General features: G+C 43.9%; 1 protein-coding gene across 3 annotated transcripts in view; it reads left to right on the forward strand.

The window, feature by feature from the left end:
* Positions 1-5471: 5471 nt before the first annotated feature.
* The window catches only part of fam107b (family with sequence similarity 107 member B), a 162544-nt gene continuing 144971 nt past the window's right edge, over positions 5472-23044 (forward strand). Inside the window, exons 1-2 of one of the 3 annotated variants that reach the window (XM_043714190.2) lie at positions 5472-5512; positions 5787-5856. In XM_043714190.2, coding sequence (XP_043570125.2) covers positions 5504-5512; positions 5787-5856 — 79 coding nt within the window. In that variant the 5' untranslated portion in view covers positions 5472-5503. Of the gene's footprint in view, positions 5513-5783; positions 5857-23044 lie in introns of those variants that run through there. The other 2 variants (XM_087999331.1, XM_087999334.1) reach the window with 2 other exon arrangements.

Genomic DNA, 23044 nt, shown 5'->3' on the forward strand with positions numbered 1-23044 from the left:
AAAATACACCCAATGCCATCCTCACCCTGATGGCCACCTTTGTGTGTGGCTGCATCAAGCTGTGCGTGGATCCCCGGTACGCAAACACCAAGTGTCACTACGTACTGAGGCTCTACCTGTCCCCGGTGTTGCGAAGGATGGGCCTGGCCTCGCTGCCGCGGAACGCTCCGAGTAGTTGGACCGTTCCGTATCACCTGTCCTTCGTGGAGAAGTTTATGAAGAAAAACACCTTTGACCACAAGACCATCAGGAAGTGGTCAGCACGTAGTGTCCTTGAGACCCTTCGGGAAAAGGAGAGGGCGGATCCTATCGAGCGGTTCCCTGAGCAGACTGTCAAAGCCATTTGGCAGAATGCCTCATCGCCAGAACTTTCCAACAAGCACCAAGACATGGCTTGGCTGGTGGTGAGAAGGGCTCTGCCTGTGAGATCATTTTTGCACGCCCAGACTCTCAGCTGCACCGCACGCTGCCCTCGAAGCGGCTGCGGGGGGGACGAGACTGTCACACACCTCCTTCTGGAATGTGCCTACGCAGAGGAAGTCTGGAGAGGAATGCAGTGGTGTTTGTCGAGGTTCGTCCCGAGCAGCGCCATGACGCGGGACTCCGTGCTCTACGGTCTGTTCCCCGGGACGCACACCGAGACGAACATCAACTGTGCCTGGAGGATCATCAACTCGGTGAAGGACGCTGTCTGGGTGGTCCGAAACCTGCTGAGCTTCCAGCTGAAGGAGTTGACCCCGACTGAGTGTTGCAGACTGGCACATTCCAAGGTCCAGGACTACGTGTTGAGGGATGCGCTGAAGCTTGGGGCAGTTGCCGCCAAGGCGCGGTGGGGAAAGACCACTGTGTAAAGTCTGCCTGCCTAACGAAGAACAGGGGGCCCATGCAGTCATTTGGGCTCTGCTGACGCCTCAGCTAATCATATGGGCATATGATTGAAAAATGTACAGACCTGTATAAAAATGATAAATTCTGATCTCTGTATGTACATGTTTACATATGTATGGCATGACCAACTGTACAGACCATCAAATTATTTTATGAATAAAGTATATTTTTGAAATAAAAAAATGTTGCAAGTACTGTATATGTGCTATGTAATCTAAACAAGTTGAAACAGGTTGGTCAATTAGCATTTTGAAAAATGCAGTGCTAAGTCTGCACAGTTAGTTAACTCAGTTTGCTGGACAGCTAGCTTGATTTGATGTGATTTGATTTGATTTACTGTCACATGGACCTTGGCGGAAACCAAGGTGATAGTTTTCTTAATGCTCAACTAGAGGAGGTTCTGGCTTACATAGAAATATTGGACCAGGAGTAGCACCTTGACCTGTTCCCCCATTCAATGCGATTATGGCTGACCTATGACCTAACTCCATATACCTGCCTTTGGCTCATATTCCTTAAAGCCTTTGCTAAACAAAAAGCTATCTATCTTAGACTTAAAATGAACAACTGATGCAACATCCCCTGTCACTTGTGGAAGAGAGTTCTAAACCTCTCCCATCCTTTGTGTGACGAAGTGCTTCCTAACATCTATCCTGAATGGTCTGGTCCTAATTCTCAGACTATGCCCCTAGTTCTAGAATCCCCGACCAGTGGAAATAGTTTATCTTTATCTACCCTGTCTTTTTCTGTTAATATTGGAAAAACTTCAATCAGATCACACATTAACCTTCTAAATTCTGGTGGAAACAGGCTTAATTTGTATAATCCCTCCTCATAACTTTGCCCCTGAAGTCCAGATATCATTCTTGTAAACCTACGTCGTACTCGCTCCAAGGCCAATCCATCCTTCCAAACGTGTAGTGCCCAGATCTGCTTACAGTGCTGCAAGTGAGGTCTAACCAAGGTTTTGTATAACTGCAGCATAGCTTCTGCATCCTTATACTCCATTCCTTGAGATATAAAGGCCTGTATTCCTCAAGCCCAATTTGATGTTGGAGAAGCAGTCTGCAAGGCGTGATCGTGAGCTAGAGTCAAGGCTGGTGGCTGAGAAGTAGAGCAGGGTTTCATCGACATACTTGTGGAGTTGGGAGAGGAGCAGGGTTATTCCCTTAAACAGCCCCAGTTGGAAACTCATCTTGACTTCAATTGAACTGAATATCCAGAATATCTTATTATAAGTGCCTAAAATGATAATGCCCAGTAGATGCCACTATATAGAACATTCCCTCATAAACTTTGCATTGAACATTTTCCTATTATATTCCTTTTGCAGCAAACTAACAAAGCATGGCTTTGCAGACATATTCATCAACATTCTTTAGACAATCCTAGAGCAGAAACCCAATTCAAGTTTATTGCAAACACTTTGTTCAGTCCCAGTGGAGTTAAAAATCTGAATCTGTTTGGGAATAAACACTTCCATTTATCGAGTAAGAAATGACAAAAGCCATATTCCATGTGTCTGATTGGAAATCCTGGTCAATACTCATTACTGTAAGTGAACTGGAGTTGACCGAATTACAACATGAGTCCAGTTCCAATCCTATTATACACAGATTGTTGTACAGGAATGACATAAGGCTTGACTTACAAACATTTTCATACAGTTTCCCTCATTTCACCTTGCACAAGGGAATTTTAAATGATCCTGATGATTAATTAAAAAGTAAACATTCACATCATTAAAAATCTACAAATGTTTAACCTCCATGTAGTTTCCTCACTGCTGAATGCAAATTTCATTGTGACAACACTGAACTGAATATAATTAAATATTTCAAGTATTTTCTTGGTTTAAGAAAATTGCAATATATTGAAAAAAGGCACTGTTTTGTACCAGTGGTCATTCCCTGTTATTCAGGGGGAAAAAGGGTACAGAATATCATGACTCAATTCTGTTGTAAGATTATCATTGAAGTATCAGATGTCAAACCACTGACATGCAGTTTATATAGGGGCTTCACCAACATTTCTTGGGTAAAATGCTCTCTTTTCTTTTAGCAGGGACTGCTTCTAAAGCCTAAAATTAAATAAAGTGAAGAATTAAGTTCAATGTGTGTTCAATACCGATGTCCAAATAGAACAGGTAAAACAAAAAAAACGGTTTGAAGAACAGTCACTGGACTTGAAATGTTAACTGTTTCTCTCTCCACAGATTCTGTCAGATCCACTGAGTTTCTCCAGCAATTTTTTTGCGAATGTCAGAATAGAACATTGGGTTGAGTTTTGGAAATTTAAATTATGGATCTTAGCAAAACAGTACACTGTTCGTGCTCGGAATCGGGAAATAAAGTCAGGAAATGTTGCAACATGCAGTAGGCCTCTGAAACAGAAAAAGTGAGGGAGAAGATTTGTAGCCCGGGTGCTCGTTGGTGTGGTTCTGTTCGCCGAGCTGGGAATTTGTGTTGCAGACATTTCGTCCCCTGTCTAGGTGACATCCTCAGTGCTTGGGAGCCTCCTGTGAAGCGCTTCTGTGATGTTTCCTCCGGCATTTATAGTGATTTGTACCTGCCGCTGCAGCGGACAGCTGGAACTTACAACTGGAAGCGGCAGATACAAATCACTATAAACACCGGAGGAAACATCACAGAAGTGCTTCACAGGAGGCTCCCAAGCACTGAGGATGTCACCTAGACAGGGGACGAAACGTCTGCAACACAAATTCCCAGCTCGGCGAACAGAACCACAACAGGAAAAGTGACTTAAAAACAGTGTTTTCAAAAATTTATCCCAATGTAACCTTGCTTTAATGCTTCAGTGTTTGTGTGATCTCAGAATGAAAATTAGGCATTGGTAGAAGGGACTGGGCCCAGATTGGAGATTTGGAGCAGGTTTTGAGAGTAAGAGTGAGGGGGGGATTGGAGTTCAGGTTAATGAGCAGGGAGAGGAGGCTTGTCAAGAGGGAAGAGTAGTTTGAGGTATTTTTTAACCAATTGTGGGAGGAGCAGCAATCAGGCCTCAGGGAGAAATTTATTATCCCATTGCCACCAGCAGAAAAGAACTGTAAAGATTAATGGAGGCCTCTCAGCTGTTAGAAATCTGTGTTAACGTTTCCATTTTAAACCGTGGGCGGCACGGTGGTGCAGTGGTTAGCACTGCTGCCTTCACAGCGCCAGAGACCCGGGTTCAATTCCCGACTCAGGCGACTGACTGTGTGGAGTTTGCACATTCTCCCCGTGTCTGCGTGGGTTTCCTCCGGGTGCTCCGGTTTCCTCCCACAGTCACAAAGATGTGCGGGTTAGGTGAATTGGCCATGCTAAATTGCCCGTAGTGTTAGGCTAAAAGGGGTAAATGTAGGGGTATGGGTGGGTTGCGCTTCGGCGGGTCGGTGTGGACTTGTTGGGCTGAAGGGCCTGTTTCCACACTGTAAGTAATCTAATCTAATCTAAAAAAAACCCTTAACTGTATACCAGAAAGATCACTATCCCAAACTATTAGCACAGGATCAGAGAACGTATTCAGATCTCTCTTCTTCTAGCCTGTGCTGGCTCTCTGCAAAAGCAGACATATCTAATTCCATTCCCCATTCCAATTCTTTAATCATCACTTTTAACTGTTAAAAAAAACATTTCAGGAGTTTATCCAATTTCCTTTTTGTTAAATTAGATTATTTACAGTGTGAAAACAGGCCCTTCGGCCCAACAAGTCCACACCGACCCGCCGAAGCGCAACCCACCCAGACCCATTCCCCTACATTTACCCCTTCACCTAACACTACGGGCAATTTAGCCTGGCCAATTCACCTGACCTGCACATTTTTGGACTGTGGGAGGAAACCGGAGCACCCGGAGGAAACTCACGCAGACACAGGGAGATGTGCAAACTCCACACAGACAGTCGCCTGAGGCAGGATATGAATCAGCCTCGGGCCATCTTTTCAGGTGGAACATTTTAGAATCTCGCTCTGTGTGAAATAAAAATCATGTTACGTTTGGTACTTTCATCAATCACTTTCATTCTGCAGCCTCTTTGCCAAAGGGAAGAGTTTCTGTAGACCTTTCCTCGAGAGCCCTCATCACCTTTTGTCAAAGTCCTGACAGGTTTTGAAAGTTACAGTACAACCATTTTGTTTTTAATTCAATGGCAAATTAAGGCACCTTTGTGACAGGACTCCTGTCATTTGGAACATGCATATTGGTTACTAACAAGAGGAGATTGTCATCCCACAATTCAAACCTGCCCCAAAATGTGGAAGGACAGATTGTTGTCCATCTTTACCAGATGCCCTAAAACAATTTGACATTATGTATTAAGTGTAATTGGCAAAAGAACGATTGATTTGGAGATGGGAGCTGAGATTGCCTAAATATCCAGATGCCGGGGTGGAATTTGATCTGAAGGAGAAGGCATCGTCTCTGCAGAATAACCGGAGCATTAGTCAGGCGACAGTTGCAAACTTTATTTCAGAAACAAGGGCAAACAGGAAGACCATTATTCAGTTTATAAGCTGTGCCTAACACAACCACACCACAAACCACAGCTCATCCGGTTTCCAACTGTGTTGCAATCCATTTTGGTCTGTTTAAAAAAAATTATAAGCAAAATCTAATTCTCTATGAGTATGGTAAGTCAAACAGAATTACAGACTAAACCTACAGTTTAATTTCTGACGTGACAGTATTTAATGTTTGTTAAAAGTGCACCATTTAAAGTGTACGGTGAACAATACCACTGTACTCCTGAGGTTGCTGTCTCCAGGACATAACATGCTATTGTTGCTGCCTGTTAAAGCTCAGTTCTTTCTTTCTCTGTCTTGCTCATCAACCAGTATTTTGCTGTTAACCCTTGTTTTTATTCTGCTTATCTTCTCATTATCGCCTGTGGCCTTTGCTAAGCAGGAGCACTCACATGAAGAGGAGTTATCTACATTGCCAGATATGCCAGCAACAGTTAATGGGCCATTATCAGGTACAGTGCTCTCATCAACTTCCGTTCAGAGTTGCTTCATTTGAATGTTTGTAATGTGCAGTTAGCAGATTGTTCCTCTTGCTTGCCAAGTCAAAAGAATGGATTATTGATTTCCAATATCAGCTTTGGACCTATGAATTCTCCCAGGGTGGAAATATTAGCCTCGAGATGGTCGAGCTTCTATCCCAATTAATAGCTTAGATGACAGCCTCCTCCTGCCATCTTAATTGGTTGGACTTTGATTCTAAAATGGGGAATTCCTGCAGGCATCTTCCTTAATCATCATCATTTTTTGATTTTTGCGTCACAGGTAGGCAGGGTGGTTAAAAAGGCGTTTAGCACATTTGCCTTCTTTGCTCAGACCTTTGTGTACAGGAGTTGGGATGTCATGTTGAGGTTGTACAGGATGTTGGTGAGACCTCTTCTGGAATATTATATGCAGTTCTGGTCACCCTGTTACAGGAAGGATATTATCAAACTGGAGAGGGTTCAGGAAATATTTACCGGGATGTTGCTTGGAAACGGAAGGTTTGAGTTATAGTTGGTTTGGCTGGAACTTCTTTCACTGGAGTGTAAGGGTTTGAAGGAGGATCTTTTAGTGATTTATACATTTGTGAGGGGTATAGATAAGATGATAACTGTTGCCTTACAATGCCAGGGACATGGGGTTGATCCCGCTTTCAGGTGACTGTCTATGTGGAATTTACACATTCTCTCCGTGTCTGTGTGGGTTTCCTCCAGGTGCTCCGGTTTCCTCCCACAGTCCAAAGATGTGCAGGTCAGGGTGGATTAGTCATGGGAAATGTAGGGATACAGGGATAGTGTTAGCGAGTGAGCTGCTCTTCAGATGGTTGGTGTGGACATGATGGACCAAATGTCTAGATTAGAGTGGTGCTGGAAAAGCACAGCAGGTCAGGCAGCATCCGAGGAGAAGGAAAAATCAACGTTTCGGGCAAAAGCCCTTCATCAGGAATGGAGGCAGGGAGCCTCCAGGGTGGAGAGATAAATGGGAGGGGGTGGGGCTGGGAAGAATGTAGCCAAGAGTTTCAGGACATGGTTGAAGAGCTTCAGGGCAGAGATTCTTGTGGAGAGAGGAGGAGAACTTCTTTAAGGCAAGTATCCTTGCAAGAGGATTACAGTAATGTTAAAATCAACTAGGCAAAAGTGAAGACTGCAGATGCTGGAAACCAGAGTCTAGATTAGAGTGGTGCTGGAAAAGCACAGCAGGTCAGGCAGCATCCCTGGAACAGGAAAGTCAACGTTTCAGGCAAAATGAGGTCATGGCTGATTCGTGGCCTAACTCCATATATCTGCCTTTGGCCCATATCCCTTAATACCCATGCTTAACAAAACATCATCTATCTCTGATCTAAAATTAACAACTGATCCAGCATCCACTGCTGTTTGTGGAAGAGAGCTCCAACCGCTCCCACCCTGTGTGTGTAGAAATGCTTCCTAACATTTCTCCTCAATGGTCTGGCCCTATTTTCAGACTATGTCCCTTAGTTCGACAATCTGCAATCAGTGGAAATAGTTTATCTTTATCTATCCTGTCTTTTCCAGCTAGTATCTTGAAGACCTTGGTCACATTAGCAATTAGTGCTTCATCAGGCCTGTGGCCTAATCAATCTCCACAAGCCTTTCTTCTGATTCTCCATTGTCAAACTAAAGGGAGAACTTCAGATAATAAGGAAATTGAATGGATTGAGGCAATTTTCCCAGGTTTTCACAGCTCTTCCACAAAGTTACAATAATGAGCCTTCTGGGAACATGCATCCCCTGAAAGACAATCCCACAACAACGTGATCTTGAGGCTATCGCATGATGATAACTTCAACCAAAGAGGAAGGAAGGAAATCCTGTTCAGAAAAGGAAGTTACTGTCACCTTATGGAGTTTGACAAGTGGGAATATGACTGCAGGCAGTTTATTCCTGTGCTCGGTCAGCAACAGTGAATAGAGGAATCAGATTTTGAAAACTGATGATCCTTTTGCTATTGAGTGAGTCTCTTCAGTTCAACAGCATATGCTGTAGGCACAGGGACTCTTGTGGTGCTGTGGTAGTGTCCCTACCCCGATCCAGGAGGCCTGAGTTCAAGTCGCATCTGTTCCCGAGGTGCTATAACATCCCTGAACATGTTGATTATAAAACATCCACACCGTGGATCTGAAACCAATTACTTGGTTTACCAGGTAAAGTCCAAATGGGGGCACTGTTGTTAATTGAACCAATATTGAGCAGTTTATCAAACTGTTGTGAGCAAAACAGTGTATTTTTGCAGAATCTTTAAATATTTTTAAGGCAGAAGTAAATAAATTCTTGATGACCAAGGGGATGAAAGATTATCAGGGGTTATGCAGGAATGTAGAGTTGAGGTTAACATCAGATGATCTTATCGAAGGGCCAAATCGCCTATTCTAGTTCTTTGTTTGTATGTTTGCATTTGCCACTCTGGCGAATTTTAAAAGTCTGCAAAACCCAAGTGCAACATTTCAACAGCTTCTGAACGTAAATAGCACTGAGACAACTGAGCTTTGAATGTGTAGGCATTTAAGTAAAAATTCCCAGTAGTTCCAGAATAACTTTCAGGAGGAGGTTGGGACTAGTTTAGTTTGGGAACAAGGTTGGCATGGACTCATTGGACCGAAGGGCCTGTTTCCATTCAGTATGACTCTACCACCTGTGCTGCCCCGAATTGGCAGTGGACTGTAACCTGTACCACTTACAATCTCATATCCTTGAGTGCCAGTGGTCAGAGTCCAGCACTATTTCCATTGTACTGCCCCGGGCTGCTGTCTCTGTTTGTATTATATTTCCTGAAGAGTCCTGTCTGTGCCTAACCCTGATACACTGCAACACAGATACCACGTCACCAAAGCAACAGACAGACACAAGAAGCAGGAATTTTCTGGCTGAATAAACACGCAGTTACTTGTCAATAGAAACACAAGACTGTTCTGTAACAGACACTAGTCCATTCTGCTGCTACCTCTGCTTTAAAAAAAAAGGTCTTCCTTAGGTCAGTCTCAATATCTTCAGAGAGAGAATTTGCAGCCAACACTTGGGTTTTGTTGCTGACGCACTACTGTGCATCTGGTTCATTCATGCCCTTTAGGGAAGGAAACTGCCATCCTTACCTGGTCTGGCCTACATGTGACTCCAGACCCACAGCAATGTGGTCGACTTTTAACTTGGCAATAAATGCTGGCCAATGACACCCCCATCACAGAAACACATTTTTATAAACTCTCCCACCTTTTCTGTGTCATTCTGTTCTCACAGATCAATAGCCAATTCCCCTCTGCAAGCCATAATTGGATATAACTCCACCTCCATTCTCAAGTAGAGCCCTGGAATTCCAGATTCTGCCCACTCAATCAGTTGTAAACATTTCCTTACACCACCCAGGATCCTCATTCCTCACTCCATGAGGGCTACATGTTTTTCTACAACCTCTACCATCGGGGAGAAGGTACAGAAGCCTGAACACACGCAACAGCTGGTTTCAAAACAGTTTCTACCCTACTGTTGTTAGAATACTGAATGGACTCACAAACTCTTAACATTCGCCTGTACCTGTGTTTTTGTTTTTGCTGCTTTTTGTCTATTATTTACTATCTATGCTACTTAACTCTGCGATCTGCCTGTATTGATCACAAGATCACTGTGCCTTGGTACAGATGACAATAAATTCAATTCAATGTAATTCCATTACATTTATCCACGGTCACTTTCAGGCTATTTTTTAATTCTAGATTTTTATTAGAACATAAAAACTAGGGTCTAGGAGCAGGAGTAAGCATTTCAGCCTCTGAAATCTACTCTGCTGAAATTGGATTGAATTTGAATTGAATTCAGATTACATCACCTGCCCTCCAAGCTACATGGATTTTACAGGAAACTAACACAGTCACGATGGGCCAGAAAATCCTATTTTGTGCTGAGACCCTTCAATGATACAGGAAGTAGGAATGGGAAAAGCTTTGAGATGATGTATCAAACCCTTTGATTTGGACCCACTGCACAAATCACGAAAAAACTTAATCAGTTGGATATCAAACCCTCAGTCCTTCTACAATGGCTTGATCTCCGGTTTCAAATACTTCCCCTGAGTTAGTACTACACATAAGCCATACAACATCACTAAGGTCTATGTAGCTATTACTAAAGTTACATTCTGCTGTGAAATTTGCTAAGTTGAGATGATGTTAATGATACAGTTATTGAGAGTGATTCAGAATGATTTAAGAAAAATCTGTTGTTTGCCAATGATTGCACCATGGTCAGCACCATTTGCCACTCTCCAGATACTGAAGCAGTCCATGTTCAACTACAACATGATCTGGATAACGTTCAGGCTGAGACTGACAAATAGCAAGAAACATTCACATCACACAAATGCTTACCTCCAATAAGTGACAATCTAACTACTGCCCCATGAAATTCACTACATGTCCCACTATCAACATCCTGGAGATTACCATTGACCAGAAACTCAACGAGAGTCACCATATAGGCTACAGGGTGGCACAGTGGCTCAGTGGTTAGCACAGCTGCCTTACAGCACCAGTGACCCAGTTCAATTCTACCCTCGGCAACTGGGGTTATGGAGTTTTGGTGTTTGCGGTGTCTTGGCTGTGTGGAGTTTGCACATTCTCCCTGTGTCTGTGTGTAAGGGTAGTCCAGTTGGGGTATGGATTTGAGTGAGATGCTCTTCAGAGGGTTGGTGTGGACTCAATGGACTGAATAGCCTGCTTCTGTAATCCTAACAGCAGGTCAGAGGCTAGGACCACTGTGGTGAGTAACTTATCCCATGACTCCCCAGCACCTGTCCATCATCTACAAGGAACAAGTCAGGAGTGTGGTGGAATACACATCCACATACCTGGATGCGGCTCTAATAACCCTTAGGAAGTTTGACATCAGCGAGGACAAAGCAGCCTGCTTGATTGACACTAACACTCTGTAGCAGCAGTGTGCATGATCTACAGGAAGCAGAAATTCACGGAAGATCCTCAGGTACTACCTTCCACATGGAAGAACGAGGACAGCAGATATATAGGAACACCACCCTCTACAAATTTCCATCCGAGCCACTCACTTGGAAATATTTCAGTGTGGTTGGTGCAAAATCCTGGAATTCCCTCCCTCAGGGCATTGTGGGTCATCCTACAGCAGATGGACGACAGTGGTTCAAGAAGGCAGCTCACCCCACCTTCTCAAAGGGCAACTAGGGACGGACAGTAAATGCTGGGCCCAGTCAGCGATGGCTACATCCCATGAGTGAATAATATAAGACACAAAAAGTGAGACTGAAGCCAAATTAAAAGAAGAACATATTGGTCAGAGTTTGCCCCTTTCTTTGAAGAATGGAGGGCTGATGGGGAGCATGTTACATTGCAACAAACACAGTCAGTCAAGTTGGCAGCAAAGTTGGCAGGGCTGGGAGATGTCTCTTGCCCGGGACTCATCTTCTCCCGCAAGGTTTCTTTCTTTTTTTGCCTTTTCTTTACTTCTTTTTTTTTCTTTTGTTTGTCTTTTCTATGGAGCGTTTTTTGGCTGGTTAGTTGGTGAAATTAGCATGGCAGCTAGAGTGGGCCATGCACGGAATGGTGGCTCCTCACGGTGGTCAGTAGCGGCAACAGCAGAGACAGAGACATCCCCCCGGCCTTCCAGGCTGGCGGCATATCAGCGGTAAGGCTGTTCGGGTGATCTGGGGCAGCGGCAGCGGGTTTTTCAAGATGGCGGCAAGGTGATGTCGCAGAGAAGGGTGGCCGGTGCAGGACTCTTGGTGAGAAGATGGCGGTGGCTGGTCTTTGGGGTGAGTGTAGGTTCAGCACAGGCTGTAGTGGAGGAGAAGCAGTGGTGTAGGTGCTGTTGGTGAGTTGGCTCAAGCCTCAGGACTCTCTTTCAGTGATATCTTTTATCCTTTTTATTCTTAACCTATTCAATATGGCACCTGATTGTGATGAGTATTGAAGCTTTTCCTGTATTTTACTGAAATAATTCATTGTAAAATGCTAGTGACAATAAATAAATCATTCATTCATTGGCTTGTGATAAGCTGAGTTTCAATCAGAATGTTTAGGATGGAAGGCAGTGCATTGGTGAGTTTCTCAGCCTATCACAGGCTTTGACACTGGCATCTCAGGTCACTAGAAGCTGTCATCCAATCAAAAGATGGCAATTTTTCAGTTGAGGCGTACTCTTCAGGGGATCCAATGGCAAGGAGGTAAGTTGTTTTTATAAACCTTCCATGGAGTGGTAGTTGCAGAGAGGGTGAGGTGCATTGGAAGTTTTCAGAGAACACTCTCTTGATTCTCATCCATGCCTGCAGTTGTCTCCAGATTGCAGTAATTAGTGCAACCCAGCAGGAAGATCACCCTGGTTTCCCAGTTGGGAAATTCACCACCTTTTTCCCACACTAGTGAAGGCAGGTTATCAGGGGAGTTGTGAGCTGAGGCCCTGAGGTGGACATAAGTTGACTGTTTATAGAATATAGACCAGTGCAGCACAGGAACAGGTCCTTTGGCCCACTGTCTGTGCTAACTGTGGTGCCATTTTAAACTAATCCCACCTGCCTGCACATGGTCTGTATCCCTATTCTCTGCTTGTTCATGTGTCTGTCTACATACCTCGTAAGTGTTGCTATGGTTCAAGACCTGTAATTGGTGGTGGGTCAAGAAAGGACCTTCTTGCTGGGACAGTCTTTGTTGCGAAGGGAAGAAATGAGCAATTATGTCACCTGGACTAACTAACCTACTTGCCCTCCTCACCAGTTTGCCTGTGAGCTCCAGGAAGGGGAAGATTCATTTGTAGATTGAAACAGCAATGAGCTCTTCACAGAAACATCCTTGTTTGTACAAGAATGCTGGATGGACACAGTCAACGTGTGAGTGGCAGCTCTCAATGTTAGCTGCTACACCACATGCTTATCTTGTCATTTATCAGAACTGTTCTGATGATTTGCTCATTCTCAACATTTGGCAAACTTTCAAATGGTGACTTTGTCAGTGTATTCACAGCATTTTCTGATTGACACACATGAACATGTGGAGGCCATTTAGCCCCTTGAACCTGTTCTGCCTGCTGTTCATTAAGATTATGGCTGATCTGATGATTGCAGGTCAAACATTTTGCCCTGTATCCCTTCATGTCTTTGGATATCAACATCTACCAACCTCAGCTTTCCAATTTGATTGTGCATCAATTGCCATTTAGGGAAGAGGATTCCAACCTCCTATATAACCTTTGTAGAAGAATGCTTCCAAAGTTCACTTCCAAAAGATTTGGCTCAACTTTTAGACTATGCCCCCATCCCTAGACTCCCTAACCAATGGTTTTCCTGATGTGGAGGTGCCAGTGTTGGACTGGGCTGGACAAAGGTCAGAAGTCACATGACACCAGATTACAGCCCATCAGGTTTATTTGAAATCACAAACTTTTGGACCACTGCTCCTTCACCCAGTGAAATGACTTCACCCGATGAAGGAGCAGCGCTCTAAAAGCTTGTGCTTTCAAATAAATCTGTTGGACTATAACCTGGTGTCATGTGATTAATGTTTTTTTCTGGATTTACACCCTCTGGTACCCCTTAGTAATATAAAATCTTTAATGAAAACAACCCTTAAATCTTTCCAAAGTTTTGACTAAGAGCCCTGTTTGTGTAATTTATTTTCTCCATAATTTCTGGGTGTCATTCCCTCCAATGCCAGTTTAAGCTCCCTCGGGTACAGTGCCCAGAACAGACTCTGATTCCTCCAGCTATGGGATAATCAAGGTTTCATAAAAACAAAGCAGATTTCAACCAGATTTCCAAGAGTCATAGAATTTTTCACATCCCAGGTTTTATTTATATCAGAAAATACTAAAAGAAATCTGGAAAAATGATCAAAAATCAACATAGACAAAACGTACACAGACAAGAATTCAGAAATCTGAAGTGCAAAGGGACTTGGGAGTCTGAGTGCAGGATTCTCTGAAGGTAAACTTGTAGGTTGAATCAGTAGTTAGGAAGGCAAATGCAATGATGGCATTTATTTTGAGAGGACTAGAATATAAAAGAGGGATGTACTTCTGAGGCTTTACAAAGCTCTGGTCAGACCACATTTAGAATATCATGAGCAATTTTGGGCCCTATATCTCAGGAAGGATGTACTGGCTCTGGATTGGCTCCAGAGGAGGTTCATGAGAATGATCCCAGATGTGAAAAGTTTAACATATGAGGAACGTTTGAGGACTCTGAGTTTATAATCAATGGAGTTTAGAAGGATGAGAGGGGGATCTAATTGAAATGTACAGAAACATTAAAACATTAAAATATACCCAAAAATAAAACAAAGAAGTAAGATTAGGGCCAATCAAGGATAGTAGTGGGAAGTTGTATGTGGAATCAGAGGAGATAGGGGAAGTACTAAATGAATATTTTTCGACAGTACTCACTCTAGAAAATGACAATGTTGTCTAGGAGAATACTGAGATACAGGCTACTAGACTAGGTGGGATTGAGGTTCACAAGGAAGGGGTATTAGAAATCCTGCAGAGCGTGAAAATAGATACGTCCCCTGGGCCGGATAGGATTTATCCTAGGATCCTCTGGGAAGCCAGGGAGGAGATTGCCAAGCCTTTGACATTGATCTTTAAATCATCATTGTCTATAGTGCCAGAAGACTGGAGGATAGCAAATGTGGTTCCCCTGTTCAAGAAGGGGAGTAGAGACAACCCTGGTAATTATAGACCAGTGAGCCTTACTTCAGTTGTTGGTAAAGTGTTGGAAAAGGTTATAAGAGATAGGATTTATAATCATCTAGAAAAGAATAATTTGATTAGGGATAGTCAGCATGGTTTTGTGAAGGGTAGGTCATGCCTCACAAACCTTATTGAGTTATAGAGTCACAGAGGTGTACAGCATGAAAAAGACCCTTCGGTTCAACCCGTCCATGCCGACCAGATATCCCAACCCAACCTAGTCCCATCTGTCAGCACCCAGCCTATATCCCTCCAAACCCTTCCTATTCATATACCTATCCAAATGCCTCTTAAATGTTAGAATTGTACTAACCTCCACCACATCCTCTGGTAGCTCATTCCATACACGTACCACCCTCTGTCCCTTAGGACTCTTTATATCTTTCCCCTCTCACCCTAAACCTATGCCCTCTAATTCTGGACTCCCCAACCCAAGGGAAAAGACTTTGCCTATTTATTCTATCCATGCTCCTCATAATTTTGTAAACCTCTATAAGGTCACCCCTCAGCCTCCAACGCTCCAGGGAAAACAGCCCCAGCCTGTTCAGCCTCTCCCTATAGCTCAAATCCTCCAACCCTAGCAACATCCTTGTAAATCTTTTCTGAATCCTTTCAAGTTTCACAACATCTTTCTGATAGGAAGGAGACCAGAATTGCATGCAATATTCCAACAGTGGCCTAACCAATGTCCTGAACAGCCATAACATGACCTTCCAACTCCTGTACTCAATACTCTGACCAATAAAGGAAAGCATACCAAACGCTTTCTTCACTATCCTATCTACCTGTGACTCCACTTTCAAGGAGTTATGAACCTGCACTCCAAGGTCTCTTTGTTCAGCAACACTCCCTAGGACCTTACCATTAAGTGTATAAGTCCTGCTAAGATTTGCTTTCCCAAAATGCAGCACCTCGCATTTATCTGAGTTAAACTCCACTGCCACTCCTCAGCCCATTGGCCCATCTAGTCCAGATCCTGTTGTAATCTGAGGTAACCCTGTTCGCTATCCACTACACCTCCAATTTTGGTGTCATCTGCAAACTTACTAACTGTACCTCTTGTGCTCACATCCAAATCATTTATGTAAATGACAAAAAGTAGGGGGCCCAGCACCGATCCTTGTGGCACTCCACTGGTCACAGGCCTCCAGTCTGAAAAACAACCTTCCACCACCACCCTCTGTCTTCTACCTTTGAGCCAGTTCTGTATCCAAATGGCTAGTTCTTCCTGTATTCCATGAGATCTAACCTTGCAAACAGTCTCCCATGGGGAACCTTGTCGAACACCTTACTGAAGTCCATATAGATCACATCTACTGCTCTGCCCTCATCAATCTTCTTTGTTATTTCTTCAAAAAATACAATCAAGTTTGTGAGACACGATTTCCCACGCACAAAGCCATGTTGACTATCCCAAATCAGTCCTTTCCTTTACAAATACATGTACATCCTGTCCCTCAGGATTCCCTCCAACAACTTGCCCACCACCGACGTCAGGCTCACCGGTCTATAGTTCCCTTGTTTGTCTTTACCGCCCTTCTTAAACAGTGGCAACATGTTTGCCAACCTCCAGTCTTCCGGCACCTCACCTGTGACTATTGATGATAGAAATATCTCAGCAAGAGGCCCAGCAATCACTTCTCTAGCTTCCCACAGAGTTCTCTTCCCACAGGATCTATAACACAATCCCAATAATTCCTATAAGCATGGCATTCTAACTGGAACTATATCAACAAACACATCGAGTTCGACTCCATCTACCACCCCTGAGAAAAAGCATAGGAAATGACATCACCACCGGAAATGACATCACCAACCCAAAGAAACGCAAACATATAAATAGAAAGCAGGTATCATCAACAGGAGTTCTTTGAGAAGGTGACCAAACAGGTAGATGAGGGTAAACCGGTTGATGTGGTGTATATGGATTTCAGCAAGGCGTTCGATAAGGTTCCCCACAGTAGGCTATTGTACAAAATGTGGAGGAATGGGATTGTGGGAGATATAGCAGTTTGGATCAGTAATTGGCTTGCTGAAAGAAGACAGAGGGTGGTGCTTGATGGGAAATGTTCATCCTGTAGTCCAGTTACTAGTGGTGTACTGCAAGGGTCGGTGTTGGGTCCACTGCTGTTCGTCATTTTTAAAAATGACCTGGATGAGGGCATAGAAAGGTGGGTTAGTAAATTTGCAAATGACACTAAGGTCGGTGGAGTTGTGGATAGTGACGAAGGATGTTGTAGGTTACAGAGAGACATAGATAAGCTGCACAGCTGGGCTGAGAGGTGGCAAATGGAGTTTAATGCGGACAAGTGTGAGGTGATTCACTTTGGTCGGAGTAACTGGAATGCAGAGTCCTGGGCTAATGGTAAGATTCTTGGGAGTGCAGATGAGCAGAGAGATCTTGGTGTCCAGGTACACAGATCCTTGAAAGTTGCCACCCAGGTTGACAGGGTTGTTAAGAAGGCATACAGTGTTTTAGCTTTTATTAATAGAGGGATTGAGTTCCGGAACCATGAGGTTATGCTACAGCTGTACAAAACTGGTGCGGCCGCACTTGGAGTATTGTGTACAGTTCTGGTCACCACATTATAAAAAGGATGTGGAAGATTTGGAAAGGGTGCAGAGGAGATTTACTGGGATGTTGCCTGGTATGGAGGGAAGGTCTTATGAGGAAAGGCTTGAGGCTGTTTGACTTGAGGCTGTTTTCATTAGAGAGAAGAGGGTTGAGAGGTGACTTAATAGAGACTTATAAGATAATCAGAGGGTTAGTTAGGATGGACAGGAAGAGCCTTTTTCCAAGTATGGTGACGGCGAGCACGAGGGGGCATAGCTTTAAATTGAGGGGTGGTAGATATAGGACAGATGTCAGAGGTAGTTTCTTTACTCAGAGAGTAGTAAGGGTGTGGAATGCTTTGCCTGCGACGGTAGTAGATTCGCCAACTTTAAGTACATTTAAGTCGTCATTGGACAGGCAAATGGATGTACATGGAATAGTGTAGGTGAGATGGGCTTCAGATTGGTATGATAGGTTGGCGCAACATCGAGGGCCGAAGGGCCTGTACTGCGCTGTAATGTTCTATGTTCTATGTTCTATGTTCTGTAAAGAACTGCGGATTATAGAAATCTGAAACCAAGGCACAATTTGCTGGAAGAACTCAGCAGGTCTGTGGAAATTAAACAGAGTTAACATTTCAAATCCACTCCTTGTTTTTATTAAAATATGCCCAATTCTTCCTCCATATGTCTCCAGTTTTTACAGCTATCACTCTACTTACATGAAACAGCAAGATTGCAGACAGAGTTGCACCTGAAAGACTATGTTCCATGGCGTGGGAAGAGAAAGATGAGGAAGAGAGATCTACAGAGAGATTCTGTTTCTTGTTTAACTTCCTTTCCTTCAGGAAGTATTGGCACACTGCTCAGTGCTTCCCTTTTCAAACAAGGCTGACAGCTCATATGGACACTCTCAGGAAGCAATGTGTGTTTTTTAAAAATTCATTCATGTGATGTGGGTGTTGCTGGCTGGGCCAGTGTTTATTTTATATCTCTAAGAGTCAACCACATTGCTGTGGGTCTGGAGTCACATGTAGGCCAGACCAGTTAGGAACAGATGATTCATTCCCTAAAGGAATTAGTTTAATGTATGTGTGAGATTATGTGTGTGTTTGTGTAATTGTGAATGTGTTTTTGCCATAGGTGCGTGTCTCTGTGCGTGAGACTGTGTCTGTGTGTTTGTGTAATTGTGTGTGTTTGCTACAAATGTGTATGTGTTTGTGAGACTGTGTGTGTGTGTGCGTGTGTGTGAGAGACTCTGTGTGCGTGTGAGAGAGAGACTCTGTGTGTGTGTGAGACTGTGTGTGTGTGTGTGTGTGTGAGAGAGAGAGAGACTCTGTGTATGTGTGAGACTCTGTGTGTGTGTGTGTGCTCACAACCTTATATCCTTCACATTGCCAAGATATCCCCCTGCCAATTCTGTAACAATGCCCTACTCAACCTTATTATAACAGCAGACATCAATCAAAACACCTGTTAACCTGCTAAATGCAAGGTTTACATAACATCCTCACCATAATTTAGCCCTTGGTATATCGGAGTCATTCCGGAAAATCTATACTGCATTCCCTACCATTGTAATAGCCTGGGAAATCTATACTGCATTCTCTTTCATGGTGGTGACCTGGGAAATCTATACTGCATTCCCTTCCATTGTAATGGCCTGGGAAATCTATACTGCATTCTCTTTCATGGTGGTGACCTGGGAAATCTATACTGCATTCCCTTCCATTGTAATGGCCTGGGAAATCTATACTGCATTCCCTTCCATGGAAGTGACCTGGGAAATCTATACTGCATTCCCTTCCATTGTAATGACCTGGGAAATCTATACTGCATTCCCTTCCATTGTAATGGCCTGGGAAATCTATACTGCATTCTCTTTCATGGTGGTGACCTGGGAAATCTATACTGCATTCCCTTCCATTGTAATGGCCTGGGAAATCTATACTGCATTCCCTTCCATGGAAGTGACCTGGGAAATCTATACTGCATTCCCTTCCATTGTAATGACCTGGGAAATCTATACTGCATTCTCTTTCATGGTGGTGACCTGGGAAATCTATACTGCATTCCCTTCCATTGTAATGGCCTGGGAAATCTATACTGCATTCCCTTCCATTGTAATGACCTGGGAAATCTATACTGCATTCTCTTTCATGGTGGTGACCTGGGAAATCTATACTGCATTCCCTTCCATTGTAATGACCTGGGAAATCTATACTGCATTCTCTTTCATGGTGGTGACCTGGGAAATCTATACTCCATTCCCTTCCATTGTAATGGCCTGGGAAATCTATACTGCATTCCCTTCCATTGTAATGACCTGGGAAATCCATACTGCATTCTCTTTCATGGTGGTGACCTAGGAAATCTATACTGCATTCTCTTCCATGGTAGTGGCCTGGGAAATCTATACTGCATTCCCTTCCATTGTAATGGCCTGGGAAATCTATACTGCATTCCCTTCCATTGTAATGGCCTGGGAAATTTATACTGCATTCCCTTCCATGGTTGTGACCTAGGAAATCTCCTGCTTTGATAGTTCCCAGGTGGTTGGGGCTCTATTGAGCATCCTGCAGAGAGCTTCTGGTTATTGAAGTACCTGCCCCTGGATTCCAGACCAGGTTTTACAGATCCACCATCTTGCACTCACGGTCCAATGTGACTGCCCAGTTTCCCAAAGCCTGAAGCGAGAATTAAAATTACACTGAATTTTGTGGGTTCTCTCATTACAATGTAAATGGTGCAACTTTATTCTACCTCTTTCAATCCTTAACTGTTGATAAGTGAAGGTAAACAAAAATGAGGACTACAGACACTTGAGGTTAGAGTCAAGATTAGAGTGGTGCTGGAAATGCAGAGCAGGTCAAGCAGCATCCGAGAAGCAGGAAAATCGATGTTTCGGGCAGGAGCACTTCATCAGGAAGTGAAGGTAGACCCCCAATCCTCTTTTCAATCTCTAATTGTTTCTGCATTTCTCCTCTAATCCCCTGAAGGTGATAACTCCTCTTGGGCATATGAAGTCATCGAATCAGAGATGTACAGCATGGCAAGAGACCCATCGATCCAATGTCCATGCTGACCAGATATCCTAAATTAATCTAGTCCCATTTGCCAGCATTTGGCCCATATCCCTCTTAAACCCTTCCTATTCATATATCCGTCCAAATGCCTTTTAAATGTTGTAATTGTAGCAGACTCCACCACTTCCTCTGGCAGCCCATTCCATACACGTACCACCCTCTGCGTGAAACAATTGCCCCTTAGGTCCCTTTTAAATCTTCCCCCTCTCACCCTAAACCTATGCCCTCTGGGTTTTGGACTCTCTTACCCAGGGAAAAGACGTTGACTATTCACCCTATCCATGCCCCTCATAATTTTATAAAATTTTAGAAGGGAAAACAGTCCCAGCCTGTTCAGCCTCTCCCTTTAGCTCAAACCCTCCAACCCTGGCAACATCATTGTAAATCGTTTCTGAACCCTTTCAAGTTTCACAACATCTTTCCGATAGAAGGGAGACCAGAATTGCACGCAATATTCAAAAAGTGGCTAAAGTAGTGGCTAAACAACCGCAACCAACTCCTACACTCAATGCATTGACCAATAAAGGAAAGCATACCAAATGCCTCCTTCACCATCCTATCTACCTGTGACTCCACTTTCAATGAGCTATGAACCTGCACTCCAAGGTCTCTGTTCAACAACAGTCCCTTTACCATTAAGTGTATAAGTCCTGCTCTGATTTGCCTTTCCAAAGTGCAGCACCTTACATTAATCTAAATTAAACGCCATCTGCCACTCTTTGGCTCATTGGCCCATCAGATCAAGGTCATGTTGTACTCTGACATAGCCTTCTTTGCTCTCCACTACAATTTTGGTGTCACCTGCACTTACTATACCTGCTATGTTCACATCCAAATCATTTATATCAATGATAATCTTTATGGCATTCCACTGGTCACAGGCCTCCAGTCTGACAGGCAACCCTCCACCACCCTCTGTCTTCTACCTTCAAGTCAGTTCAATATCCAAATGGCTAGTTGTCCATGTACTCCATGAGATCTAACCTTGCTAACCAGTCAACCAGGAGGAACCTTGTTGAATGCCTTACTGAAGTCTAGTTAGATCATATGCACTGTTCTGCCCTCATCAATCTCATAGAATAGAATTGCTACAGTGTGGAAACAGGCCATTCGACCCAACAAGTCCACACTGACTCTCCAGAGATCGACCCCCCCCAGACTCACCCTTTACCTTTGCATTTCCCCTGGCCATTCCTAACCTGCATATCTTTGGACTGTGGGAGGAAACCTGAGCACTCAGAGGAAACCCCTGCAGACACAAGGAGAATGTGCAAACTCCACACAGACACCCGAGGTTAAAATTGAACTTGGGTCCCTGGCGCTATGAGCTACCATGCTGCTCCTTTGTCACTTCTTCAAAAAACTCAAATCAGATTAGCGAGACACAATTTCCCACGCTTTCCCACACACAAATCCATGTTGACTATCCCTATCGCTTCTCACTCTGTTAGCGTCAATAACCTTCTGGGCTGCAGGTGGGCAAGTGCTAGGAACAGCCATCGCCAGGGAGACAGATCAACGAGATACATGGTTGACTCATTTTCCTCTTTCTTAAGTAATCCTGCCTTTCCTAGCTTTCTCTACAGACAGAAGTTCAAGATCGGGGCCACAGTGCGTCCCTGGTATCTCTGGTGGTTATCTATTGAGCAGACCTTTGACACTGTGACCACTTGGGCGAACTTGAAACTGTAAGGTGCACAGTGTAGGACTTGACAAAGACATTGGCATGGTGGTGGATTGGTCAGATAGGTGGCAGATGAAGTTCAGTTGAGATGGAGGGCAGGTCTTATGAAGAAAGGTTGAGGGAGCTAAGGCTTTTCTCACTGGAGCGAAGAAGGGTGAGAGGCGACTAGGTACAGGTATACAAGATGATGAGAGGCATAGAGAGAGTGGATAGCCAGAGACTTTTTCCCAGGGTGGAAATGGCTATAATGAGGGGAGAGTTACTTTAAGGTGATTGGAGGAAGGTTTAGGGGTGATGTCAGAGGTCAGTTCTTTATACAGAGAGTGGTGAGTGTAAGGAATGCACTGTCAGCGGTGGTAGTAGAATCAGAGACATTAGGGGCATTTAAGTGATTGTTGGATAAGCACATGGATGATAGTAAAATGAAGGGTGTGTAGGTTAGTCTGATCTTAGAGTAGGATACAAGGTCGGCACAACATCAAAGGCTGAAGGACCTGAACAATGCTGTGCTGTTCAATGTTCTATGTATCGGTGATACATTTTGGAAGGAAGAACATGGAGGGATAATAGAAAATAAGGTGTTTGACTCTAAAGTGTGTGTAGTAGCATGGAAACCTTGGTGTGAATGTACATAGAAAGTAAAGGCAGCAGTACAGGTGGAGAAAGCAATTAAAGTGTACAGTTTCCTAAACTTTATTAAAAGGTGCAAGAATGCAAGAGCAAAGATGTTGTGCTGATTGTGGCCTAGACACTAGTTTGGTCTCAACTGGAGTACTGTGCACCACATTTTAGGATGAATATGAATGGATTTAGAGAGAGTACATACGAGGTTTACAAGAATGGTTCCAGGGATGAGCATAGGTCAATATAGAATGCCTACAGTGTGGAAAGAGGACATTTGGCTCATCAAATCCACACTGACCCTCCAACCCACCAAGATCCAACACCTCCACCCTATCCCCACATTTCCAACGGCCAACCCACCCCAATCTGCACATCTTTGGACCATGGGAGGAAACTAGAGCACACGGAGGAAACCCACGCAGACACAGGGAGAATGTGCAAACTCCACACAGACAGTCACCCGAGGGTGGAATCGAACCCTGGTCCCATGAGG

Source organism: Chiloscyllium plagiosum, unplaced genomic scaffold, assembly GCF_037043375.1.
Source record: "Chiloscyllium plagiosum isolate Xiang-an unplaced genomic scaffold, Cpla_swu_hap1 HiC_scaffold_23, whole genome shotgun sequence".
Lineage (NCBI taxonomy): Eukaryota > Metazoa > Chordata > Chondrichthyes > Orectolobiformes > Hemiscylliidae > Chiloscyllium > Chiloscyllium plagiosum.